The 13,079-nt window shown below is 45.8% G+C and overlaps 1 protein-coding gene across 1 annotated transcript in view; it reads right to left on the reverse strand.

Moving 5' to 3' along the window:
• Window positions 1-618: 618 nt before the first annotated feature.
• The window catches only part of LOC143293467 (uncharacterized), a 14,806-nt gene continuing 2,345 nt past the window's right edge, over window positions 619-13,079 (reverse strand). The window contains exons 1-5 of the mRNA XM_076604352.1: window positions 12,426-13,079; window positions 11,202-11,562; window positions 6,581-7,523; window positions 4,095-4,397; window positions 619-1,064 (exon numbers count right to left, since the gene is read on the reverse strand). The exon at window positions 12,426-13,079 is cut by the window's right edge and continues 2,345 nt beyond it. Of these exons, the coding sequence (XP_076460467.1) occupies window positions 712-1,064; window positions 4,095-4,397; window positions 6,581-7,523; window positions 11,202-11,562; window positions 12,426-13,079 (2,614 nt within the window). The 3' untranslated portion in view covers window positions 619-711. The remainder of the gene's footprint in view (window positions 1,065-4,094; window positions 4,398-6,580; window positions 7,524-11,201; window positions 11,563-12,425) is intronic.

Genomic DNA, 13,079 nt, shown 5'->3' on the forward strand with positions numbered 1-13,079 from the left:
CACACACACACACCGTCACACGAGATTCACTGATTGAGCAAAGTGTTTAATCAATCAGTCGTGAACACAAGACCCCAGACAATGTTTCAACAACACGCTAGGGACTTGGGATTTTTAAAACTGCATTGCATTAAACGCCGCGACCATGATGACGACGATCGTAGCGCTTTAGGGCCATCCGTCGCACTGGGGGCGTCATCGTCAGCGTTAGCGTCAGAGTGAAGGGCGATAACTGTACACTAACACACTTTGTGTGTCGGGGAGAGGACTTGGTCAGTTGCCATGACACTGAGGGGTTCCCCATGTCCCTTCCCTTCACGTTGGATACCGCCTCTGAGATTAGCAGACATCACAAATGCCAACGAACGTACGTAGAAACAAAATAATAGAATAACGTAGAAAAAAAATTCAAAAAAAAAGTTAGACGAAGAATTGAAAAAGTAAAATAAAATAAGATAAAATAAAATGAAGTGAAATGAAATAAAACGATATGAAATAGCATAAAATAAGTCAGTAAATAAGGAAGCGAATAGATAAAACAGAATAAAATAAATGAAAAAAATATATATAAATGTTTATATATATATATATATATATATATATATATATATATATATATATATATATATGATTTCGGAACATTTACCAACACAAGAAATAAACAAAACAAACCAGTCAGTTAAAAAAAACACACACACAAACCAGTCCCCCTCACTGACACCGAACAGCAGCGGGCGCCGCATCGTCTGAACACGCCTTGGCCCGGAAGCTGTCGACGGTGCAGGCGTCCAGACGGAGTTCCTCCCCCTTGCAGCTCACCCCGGACACCCAGGCCGTGACGTTGCCCAGCAGGTGGCGCCACTCGCCCACCTCGCCTTCCTCCACCTCCCGCCCATCCCGGAAGCCCAGCTGTTGGCAGGCCACGCGCGCCTCGTAGCCGCTCCAGCCCTGACCGCAGATGGGGAGCCATTGGCCCTGGTGGTGCAGGGACAGTAGCCCCGTGTCCGGCGTCCGGTCGTCCTCCTCTTGTAGCTCTGGTATCGGCGTCAGACGCAGCATGTGGTCTGCAGCACACAACGCCCGTGACAGCGACTACTTATATAATCATAATGATGATGATGATGGTGATAATGATAACGATAATGATGATAATGATAATCGTCCGGTCGTCCTCCTCTTGTAGCTCTGGTATCGGCATGAGGCGCAGCATGTGGTCTGCAGCATACAACGGTGACAGCGACTACTTACATAATGATGATGATGATGATAATAATAATAATAATAATAATAATAATAATAATCGTCCGGTCGTCCTCCTCTTGTAGCTCTGGTATTGGCGTCAGACGCAGCATGTGGTCTGCAGCACACAACAGTGACAGCGACTACTTATATAATGATGATAATAATAGTAATAATAATAATGATGATGATCGTTCAGTCGTCCTCCTCTTGTAGCACTGGTATCGGCGTGAGGCGCAGCATGTGGCCTGCAGCATACATCGGTGACAGTGACTACTTACATACTACTACTACTACTAAGAAAACGAAGAAGAATATGAATAAGGTGAATGGTTTCATAGCCCATTGCAGTCATCTAGGCAATGAATTCACATCCAATTAAATGTCCCATAGCCTATTACAGCCATCGAGGAATTGATTTCACATCCACTTTATTATTGTAGTCATCAAGGCAAGGTCTCACAGCCTATTGTAGCCATCAAGACAAGGTCTCACAGCCTATTGCAGCCATCAAGGCAAGGTCTCACAGCCTATTACAGCTATCAAGGCTGTGAATTTACATCCAAATAAAGGTATCATGGCCTACTGAGCCATCGAAGCAGTGAATTCACATCCAAATAAAGGTATCATGGCCTATTGCAGCTATCGAGGCTGTGAATTCACATCCAAATAAAGGTATCATGGCCTATTGCAGCTATCGAGGCTGTGAATTCACATCCAAATAAAGGTATCATGGCCTATTGAGCCATCGAGGCGGTGAATTCACATCCACTGTGTCTCAGGGCTGAGATGAGGTAAGATACGGTAAGGTAAGATGAGATAAAGCAAGGTGATGTTTGATAAGGTAAGGTGAGGTACTGATGTCTCGGGGCTCAGGTTAGTAGGAAGGCTGGACCAAATCTTCTCCTTACCACTTCTAACCTTCCCCAATTGAAGCCAGGTGCCTTGTCAAACCTGTGGATGGAGTGGAAAAATCGGAGACAAGTGCCTTTCCCGAGGACGCAGCACCACCACGCCAAACCGTGGCCTCGAACTCTGAGCACTGGTGAACACTGGATCAGAAGTCTGCTGCCACCTGTTTACCTAGGCTATACGATTTGCGGTATAGGCCATCAACAAAAGATCTCTATAGTCCTTCTCCTTCTTCTTCTTCTTCTTCTTCTGCGTTCGTGGGCTGCAACTCCCACGTTCACTCGTATGCACACGAGTGGGCTTTTACGTGTATCACCGTTTTTACCCCGCCATATAGGCAGCCATACTCCGCTTTCAGGGGTGTGCATGCTGGGAATGTTCTTGTTTCCATAACCCACCGAACGCTGACATGGATTACAGGTTCTTTAACGTGCGTATTTGATCTCCTGCTTGCATATACACACGAAGGGGGTTCAGGCACTAGCAGGTCTGCACATATGTTGACCTGGGAGATCGTAAAAATCTCCACCCTTTACCCACCAGGCGCCGTCACCGTGATTCAAACCCGGGACCCTCAGATTGAAAGTCCAACGCTTTAACCACTCGGCTATTGCACCCGTCGTCCATAGTCCACTGTCATAGGCCTTTGCCCTCTGTCTGGCCCCAGATAGTGTCCTTCTTCTGGGTGTCTGTGGTGTCTGTCTGGAGGTTTTTTTCGCCATGTGTTTCTTGGTCGGCCTTTCTTTCTCTTCCCTTTGGGGTTTCCATGTCAGTGTATGTATGGTGATGCCTGACGATGGTTTTCGTAGCATCCATTCCCACCCCCTTCTTCCAGTTTCGCTTTCAGCTGGCACTAAATTGTCTTCTTCCACAAGTCAATGTTGCTGATTTGTCTGGAGAATTGTTCTCAGGCAGCTGTTGATAAACATCTGCACTTTGTCGAGGGTAGTCTTTGTCACTCACAATGTCTCAGCACCATACAGCTGCACTGACTTCACGCTGGAATTGAAAAGCCGGATTGACGGGCGCAATAGCCGAGTGGTTAAAGCGTTGGACTGTCAATCTCAGGGTCCCGGGTTCGAATCACGGTGACGGCGCCTGGTGGGTAAAGGGTGGAGATTTTTACGATCTCCCAGGTCAACATATGTGCAGACCTGCTAGTGCCTGAACCCCCTTCGTGTGTATATGCAAGCAGAAGATCAAATACGCACGTTAAAGATCCTGAAATCCATGTCAGCGTTCGGTGGGTTATGGAAACAAGAACATACCCAGCATGCACACCCCCGAAAACGGAGTATGGCTGCCTATATGGCGGGGTAAAAACGGTCATACACGTAAAAGCCCACTCGTGTGAATACGAGTGAACGCAGAAGAAGAAGAAGAAAAGCCGGATATAAGTTTGTTTTGACAGCACTCTGGAGCTTCAGATGTTCTTGAGCTGAAAAAGGCAGCTCTGGCCTTGACAGTCCTTGTTGTGACATCATCTGTACCGCCCTGCTTATCAATGACAGCAAGTAGGCCTCCGTATAAGGGACACGAACACGTGGACACTTGCTTTCTAATTGGGTGCATAACCACCACGCCATCACCCCTCCAAAGTCAAACACACACACACACACACACACACGAAAGAGTGTGAGAAGCCAGTTAAGTATGCAGAAAAGTGAATTTTGTTCACCTCCCCATCGACAACTTATGACATTCGTCAGTCACGATTCAACCGCTTCACACACACACACACACACACACACGCACACGAAAGAGAGTGAGAAGCCAGTTAGGTATGCAGAAAAGTGAATTTTGTTCCCCGCTCCCCACTGACCACTTATGACATGCGTCTCACGATTCCACCGCTAGTACACGCGCACGCGCACACACACACACACACACACACACACACACACACACACACACACAAAACACAACACCACATATACACATACCACAGATGACGGCGAACTGCCCAGTCAGACACTCCACAACACTGCTGCTGTTGGACAGGAAAGAACACAGCTGCGGCGAATCCAGGCAGGTCGCGTTCAGCTGTCGGTAGCGCACGGCCTGGCCGCGTTCAGAGGGAAGCTCGCCCGCCCAGATACCGCCCGCGTGCCCAAGGTGCCTGCACAGTGCGTCCGCCTCCTCGTGCCCCATGCTGTCGGCACACACCGCCCCCCACTGCCCCCTGTGGAACACCTCCACCCTCCCCTCTCTGAAGCTGCTGCCTTCTGCCAGGGCGATCAGCGGTTCTGGAGAGAAGGTAAGGTGAGGTAAGGTATGGTGAGGGAAGTTGAGACAAGATGAGGTATCGGTAAAGTATCAGTCACTGCTTTCGGACAAATCCATATACGCTACACCACATCTGCTATGCAGATGCCTGACCAGCAGCGTAAGCCAACGCGCTTAATCAGGCCTAGAGAAGTAAGGTGTGACAAGGTAAGGTATGGTATGGTATGGTAAGAAAAAGGAAGGTAAGGTATGATAAAGTTAGGTACAGTATGATAAGGTAAGGTAAGGTATGGTGAAGTAAAGTAAGTCAAGGAAAAGTATGGTAAGGTATGGTATGGTAAGGTAAGGTAAGGAAAAGTAAGGTAAGGAATGGTAAAGTAAGGTAAGTAAAAGTAAGGTATCGTAAGGTAAGATATGGTAAGTTAAGGTAAGATGGTAATATTTAGGAGACAGCACAAGAGAAAATACGATAGAACAAGATCACAGATAAGACAGACTTAAGACAGGATAAGATAAAAGAGAAGAGAAAAAAAGGATAAGACCAAATAAGATGAGATGAGGTAAGATATGGAAAGGTAAGGTGAGATAAGGTAATGTTTGATAAGGTAAGGTGAAATACTGACGAGACGAGGTAAGATGAGAAAAGAGAGGTAAATATAAGATACATTCTTTATCAACAAGGGTAATACATAAGAAACGCGATGCGTTCTTTTCTTTCTTTCTTTCTTTTCTTAAAACACACACACACACACACACACACACACACACACACACACACACACACACACACACGCAACGAAAACACATGCATCAGTACAATCCACCTCCCTAGTACCCGATCATCACCTTCCTCATACCACCTTCCGCCTCCATCCCGTTCAAGACAGATCAATTAATATGAAATCAATATAAGAGTAACTGAAAAGGAGAAAAAATGCATGGAAGCATTACAGTCGAGTTCATGGTCATACTTTCGTTCGAGAATCATGCAATAAACCACTACCCCATCCTGACCAAAGCACCCTCATAGAGTTGTATGGTAAGATACATTAATGTGTGGAGTGATGGCCTAGAGGTAACGCGTCCGCCCGGAAAGCGAGAGAATCTGAGCGCGCTGGTTCGCATCACGGCTCAGCCGCCGATATTTTCTCCCCCTCCACAAGCCCTTGAGTGGTGGTCTGGACGTTAGTCATTCGGATGAGACGATAAACCTAGGTCCCGTGTGCAGCATGCACTTAGCACACGTAAAAGAACCCACGGCAACAAAAGGGTTGTTTCTGGCAAAAGTCTGTAGAAAAATCCACTTCGATAGGAAAAAGAAATTTTAAAAAAAACTGCAGGCAGGAAAAAATACAAAAAAGAAATGGGTGACGCTGAAGAGCAGCCCGAATTTCACACAGAGAAATCTCTTGTGATAAAAAAGAGAAATAAAAATACAATTACGGGTGGACAGAGAGAGAGAGAGAGAGAGAGAGAGAGAGATGCGAATGTAAGGAGTGTTACACTATCGTTAAACGGTTAGTCGTAACATAAGCAGATTCTATATAGATGTAAACAATATTAGTACAAACGAAACACATGAATACATACTTGATAAGTGGTACTGATATCATGTGGTGGCCTCAATCCTTTTAGACAATTAAAGCCATGTTTGTCACGACATTTTCATTTTTAGATGCCAAAAGTAAATTAAAGCTGAAGAGACGTGGATTTCGGTAATATGGTTCACTCATTTTTCATCGTGTCATGTAGAACAGGCAAACAAAAACATAATATGGATTACATATTTCATTTTCTTCGGGAAACAGAGACACAGACAAAGGGAGACAGACAGACAGACAGAAAATACAATAAAAATTGCTATGTCAACACACACACACACACACACACACACACACACACACACACACACACACACACACACTTGTTCGAAATTGCTGAATCCCTGTTACACAGTCCAATTAGAGTTTGTTTTGTTTTGTTTTTTTGACGCGACCTCCAATATTCTTTTTTCTTTTTTTTTTTTCTTTTTTTCGTTTATGTTGTTAATTGCTGTTTCACATATATTTACGAATTGTTGATTCTATTGTTCTAGTTTATCATTTCTCTGCATGTCCCCCTATATCTCAACCACACCCCCATCTTTTACACACACACACACACACACACACACACACACACACACACACACACACACACACACCTGGCTCGGCCACCAGTCTGGTCAGTGCAGGCAAGATCCTCCGCAGCTGAACGTTGGTGTCGTAGATAACGTCCAGGGCCTCAGCCTGACTGGGGGACCCCTTCGCCCGGTGAGCACCGCCCGGCCCCTGCAGCAGGGAGTCCGGCAAGGCGGCGTCGGCCATGCCTCGGTTCCAGTGCACGGAGAGCAGGGACCGCTTGGCCAGCTCCAGGGTCTTGTTGGTGAGCCGCTCCACCTGCTGCATGTTGTGGAAGATGTAGGGGATCCAGCCCGTGTTGGACGCTATGGCCTCCACGATGGTGAAGATGGTCCGGGTGGTGTTCTGTAAGCTGCCCAGGTCCCCGCCCAGACCTGGCACCGGACCCGCTGCCACTGCTGGACCCGATGAAGAGGACGATGAGGAGGAAGAAGAAAAGGAGGAGGAGGCTTTGCCCGGGTAGAGCAGCCCTTCGTTGAGCCTGGCGCGGACATCCTCCAGCCTCACGACCTCCTGGTGCAGGGATCCCACGGCTTTGGTCAGCGAGGAGGAGCTGAGCTGGGCCAGGTCTGTCAGCACGTCCAACAGCATCGTCCCATTCTTCGCCAGTTCCGCCAGCACCGCCAAAGACTTCTCGCTGCTCAGCGGATGAGGATGAGGAAGAGAATGAGGATAAGGGTGAGCACTCGGAGAAGAGCTGGAGGCATCATGGGCGGGCTGCCTGAAGGCAGGGGTGTAGACCCGTCTGGCCTTGGCTCGGCTCTTGGCGGCAGCGGCGTAGTCAGCGGCCAGTGGCGAGGCAGCCTTGTCTGGAGCCGCCGCTCCAGGGTGGGTGGGGCTGACCTCGGAGTCCCCTTCACGGGGGAGGAGGTCGGAGGCGTTGGTCACGTGCTGGTCATCGGGGAAAGCCCCGTCAGGACCTGGGGCCCACAGTCCACTGTCCAGCATGTCGTAGCGGAGCTGTGTCTGAAGCGATACAAAAACAACAAAAGTGGATGAAGCGATAAGGTATGGATGTGTATGGATCACTTCGGATGGCGTTAAGAGAAAGAAAAAAAACAACAAAGAAAACAAGGAAGAAAAGAACTAGTAACTCTTTGGTTGTGTTTTACGACTCTTAGTAGCCAGAGAGGTTGGTGTGCAAATCTTGTGATCAGATGAATTTCCAGACAGTTGCCACTAACGATGTTGACAGTCCCACTGTTGCTGTTCATGCCTCTCCGTCTCCGCCTGTCTGTCTGTCTGTCTGTCTGTCTGTCTCTCTCTCTCTCTCTCTCTCTCTCTCGTTCACTCACTCCCGTGCGCAGAAAAAAAAATAAACAAAAGCAACAACAACAAACGTATACACACTTCAATGCGTACGTGTACACACACACACACACGCACGCACGCACACACACACACACTGGCACAAACACACACACACACACACACACACGCACGCACGCACGCACGCACACACACACACACGCACGCACACACACACACACACACACACACACACACATGCCGACATTCACCCCAACAGAGTTTCCAAGTGCATAACCATGCACACTGGCAAGATTACAACATAAATGTTTATTCGATGCCAATTCAACAGTTTTGTGGGGTGTGTTTGCTTGCTGTGGGTTTGTTGTTGTTTTTTAGGTGGTTTTTTTTTTTCCTCTCCGCCTGTTGTATGTCTCTCTCTCTCTCTCGCCTTTGTCTCTAATTAGAAGTTTAAAGTTTTGCTGAGTTTTTTTGGCGTGTCTTTCAGTCTGTCTGTCAGTCTGTCTGTCTGTCTGTCTGCACGCCTGTCTATCAATCTGTCTGTGTGGCTGAACAGCAGTCCGGAATGTACTCACATTCTTGTGGTCAGTACGATTTCGCTGTCTTTGATGATGATACTGCTACTAGTACTACTACTACTACTACTACTACTACAACTACTACTACTAATGATAATAATAACAGTATTGGATTTTAAGGATTATACAGCACGTCCAGTGTTGTTCACTCTCTCTGTTGGACTCTCTCTCTCTCTCTCTCTCTCTCTCTCTCTCTCTCACACACACACACACACACACACACACACACACATATATATATATATATATATATATATATATATGTGTGTGTGTGTGTGTGTGTGTGTGTGCGTGTGTGTGTGTGTGTGTATATATATATATATACACACACACACACACACACACATATATATCACGCACACACGCTTACACACCACCACCACCACCACCACCAACAACAACAACAACAACAATCCCCATCACGCCATCCCCTCTATCCATCGATCCCTCTGGTAGTAGTAGTAGTAGTAGTAGTAGTAGTAGTAGCAGTAGTAGTAGTGCCAATATTGTTATCAACATCTTATTTGATCACGTGCTGTGCTCTCTGTGGTGGTCATCTATTTATTTGTGTTGTTGTTGTTGTTGTTTTTGCTCTTCTGGTTATCATACTACCTCCACATAACAAGACCCAGTGGCCTTGATAAAACGAACAAACCTCCAAGGAACTGTTGATGGAGAGAGACGGAGGGAAGACAGAAAAAAAAAAAACCCTCGATGGGCTGACAACATTGCACAATGAACAGGAAAACCATTTGCAGAAACCGAGACTTTGACACAACCGATAGACCTGGTGGAGTATAGTGAACAGATCTTCTGTGCGGCGTCCAAGTGACTCTTCACAGAGTTAAGAGAGAAGAAGGAGGAGGAGAAATAGGAAGAGAAGAAAAAGAAAGAAAAAAAAAAAGAGAGAGAGGAAGAATTTCGTGTTCACGAGCCAACAACTCTGTGCTGGGCAGCAGTCGCTCTATATTATTATTATTATTATTATTGGCATTATCATTATTATTAATGCTACCATTTTTGTCATCATCTTCATCCTCATCATCTTTGTTAGCATCATCATATTATCAGTTTACGAACTATGGTGGTGGGCAGCAGTCGCTCCATCTTATCATTATCATTATCATCACCATCATCACCATCATCATCATCATCATCATCATTCATCACTGTCATTATTATTATTATTATCATCATGATCATTATTATCATCATTATTATTATTACTATTACTATTATTATTATTATCATCATCATTATTATTATTATTATTGCTGTTGTTGTTGTTGTTGTTGTTGTCAACAGCATCGTCAACGTCATTGTTAGCATTATCACCGTTATTCTTAGTTTTGTTAGCATCATCATCGTCAATTTTAGCATTATCACCCTTGTTGTTAGCATCATCATCGTCAACTTTAGCATTATCACCGTTATTGTTAACATCACCATCGTCAATTTTAGCATTATCAACGTTATTGTTAGCATCATCATCGTCAATTTTAGCATTATTACCGTCGTTGTTAGCATCATCATCGTCACTGTTAGCATTATTACCGTCGTTGTTAGCATCATCATCGTCACTGTTAGCATTATTACCGTCGTTGTTAGCATCATCATCGTCAATTTTAGCATTATCACCGTTATTGTTAGCATCATCATCGTCACTGTTAGCATTATTACCGTCGTTGTTAGCATCATCATCGTCACTGTTAGCATTATTACCGTCGTTGTTAGCATCATCATCGTCACTGTTAGCATTATTACCGTCGTCGTTAGCATCATCATCGTCACTGTTAGCATTATTACCGTCGTTGTTAGCATAATCATCGTCACTGTTAGCATTATTACCGTCGTTGTTAGCATCATCATCGTCACTGTTAGCATTATTACCGTCGTTGTTAGCATCATCATCGTCACTGTTAGCATTATTACCGTCGTTGTTAGCATCATCATCGTCACTGTTAGCATTATTACCGTCGTTGTTAGCATCATCATCGTCACTGTTAGCATTATCATCGGTCATTGTAAGCAACAGCATCGTCCTTATTGTCGCTACTATCACCGTCATCGTAAACATCATGATCGTCATCGTTAACTTCATCTTCATTTGTAGCATCATCATTTTCATTGTTACCATCATCACCGTCATCGTTAACTTCATCACCGTCATCATTAGCATCATCGTCTTCATTGTTAGCATCGTCATCGTCATTGTTAGCATCATCATCGTCATCGTGAACATCATCACTGTCATCGTAAGCATCATCAACGTCATCGTTGACATCACCATTTTCATTGTAAGCATTATCATCGTCATTGTAACCATCATCACCGTCATCGTTAACATCACTGTCTTCATTGTTAGCATCATCATCTTCATTGTTAGCAGCAGCATCGGCATTCTTAGCATTATCACCGCTATTGTTAGCATCATCACGTCATTATTAGCATTATCGTCGTTATTGTTAGCCGGCATTATCAACGTCATCGTCAGCATCATCATCTTCATTGTTAGCATCACCGTCTTCACTGTTATCATCGTACTTGTTAGCAACATCTGTGTCATTGTTAGCATCATCGTCATTAATGTCACCATCATCACCGTCATCGTAAGCATCATAAACGTCATCGTCAACACCATCACCTTCATATGTAGCATCGTCATATGTATTGTTACCAACCATCAGCGTCATCGTTACCATCATCACCGTCATCGTTACCATCATGATCGTCATCGTTAACATCATCATCATCGTTTGTAGCATCATCATCGTCATCGCCAGCATTACCGCTTCACCTGTTCCCGAGCCACGGACTCTGTGGTGGCCAGCAGCCGTTCCATCATGCCCCCGGTGTGCCGGAAGTAGGCCACGGCGTCCATCACGTTCCGGGTCATGTTGGCCAGCATCCGCATCACCTTCTCCCCGTCTCCCCGACCCTCTCCCGAACTAGTCTCCCCAGCCTCTCTCCTAATCTCGGCAGCCGAGTTCTTTTGTGAGGAAGGTGGTTGAGCGACACCTGTCGGCGAGGAAGAAGAGGAAGAGGAGGGCACGTCACTTCCGGTGTCTTCCTCCTCGGTGTTCAAGAGTTCCAGGAAGTGGTTCTTGGCCTGGCGTTTCATGTCGGCGAACTTCTTGTCCAGGCGTTCCTCCAGAGGTCTGTTCACAGAAAGAGAGGGGGGGGAAAGGAGGTCAGGCTCTTTTTTTTTTTTTTTTTTTTCTTTTTTTTCTTTTTTTTCTTTGGGGGTTTTTTTTTTCGTTTTTTTCTAGACGGTATATTCAATAAGCAAATTTTATTTTTTCTTTACAAAGTCGTGGTCTTTTTTTTTCGGACGGTGTATTCAATAAGCAAATTGTATTTTTCTTTATATCAAGCCATTTGGGCTGTAAAAATAATAAACAGAGAGTAGATCTGAAAATATCTCTCTCTCTCTCTCTCTCTCTCTCTCTTTCTCTTTCTCTCTCTGTCTCTCTGTCTCTCTGTCTGTCTGTCTGTCTCTCTCTCTCAAAGCCTTACCTCTCCTTCCCTAACATAACTTACCCTGCCTCACCCTATCCTGTCTTATCCTGCCTCACTCACTGTACCCTGACGTTCTCTGTCTCACCCCATCTCACCTGATCTTAACCTGCATTACCCTCCCCAGACTCGCCTTATCTTCTCATCCCAAGAACCTGTTCCATATAAGTCCTAACCCTTCCTTACCCTGCCTCCCATATAACGTACTTATACTTGATCATAATTTTCTTTTTTTCCAGTTTTTTTTTTTTTTTCTTTTCTTTAAATACAGTTACCAGTAATTGTGACGGGACGTTAAACAGAAATGGCTTGTTTTGTAGTTGGTATTGTCACAAGTTGTTGTTTTGTTTTGTTTTTTGTTGTTGTTGTCCAATATTTACAGTTCATCAGCTCTGATACGGCTCTCAGTGTTTGGTCGGCCGAGTTCTAAGCAACAATACTTGGTAAATGAGGTTGTAAGCAATCATATGATGACAAAAGAAAAAAGCAACAACAAATGAATGACCTGAAGTTGACAGTGCAGTTGGCGGGGGCAGCGGAGTCCCGTGCAGAGGAGGCCACCTCCAGCTGCTCCATGGCCCTCAGCAGTCTGTTCCTGTCCTCCTTCAGCTGCCTCGACAGGCCGTCAATCCGCCCCTCCACCGCCCGCCCCTCCACAACGCCCCGCAGCTCCTCCGTCTTCTGCTTGGTGTTCTCGTTCAGGTACACGATGCTGGTGGCGATGTCGTCCAGCATCTTCTCCGAGTTGCCCCGGAAGTCCTTCATGTTGACCTTCATCACCTCCACGTCTGCCTTCACGTCGTTCATGCCTACGTTGATGACGCCGATGTTCTTCTTGATGCCGTTGATGTCGCGACCCACCTGCGACACGGCCGCCTTCAGCGCGCGATCGTCGGCGTCCAACTTGCTGACCTGTTTCCGTAAACGCTCGGTGGTTTCCGTGGAGCCCTCGATGCTTTCCGTGATCTCTCGGAACTGCCGCACGCTGTAGAAGTTGAGGCTGTTGATGGAGCGTTCGAGCACGGTCATTCTGGCGCTGAGAGAGTCGAACTTTTGATCCACAATGCGCAGCATCTCGGAAAAGACGGTTTTTTCGAGGCTGTCTTCGTCGGGTACTGCTGATACGGGTGGCCCTTCTTCGCTGGCCTCGTTGCTTTCT

The sequence above is a fragment of the Babylonia areolata genome, chromosome 19, assembly GCF_041734735.1.
Source record: "Babylonia areolata isolate BAREFJ2019XMU chromosome 19, ASM4173473v1, whole genome shotgun sequence".
Lineage (NCBI taxonomy): Eukaryota > Metazoa > Mollusca > Gastropoda > Neogastropoda > Buccinidae > Babylonia > Babylonia areolata.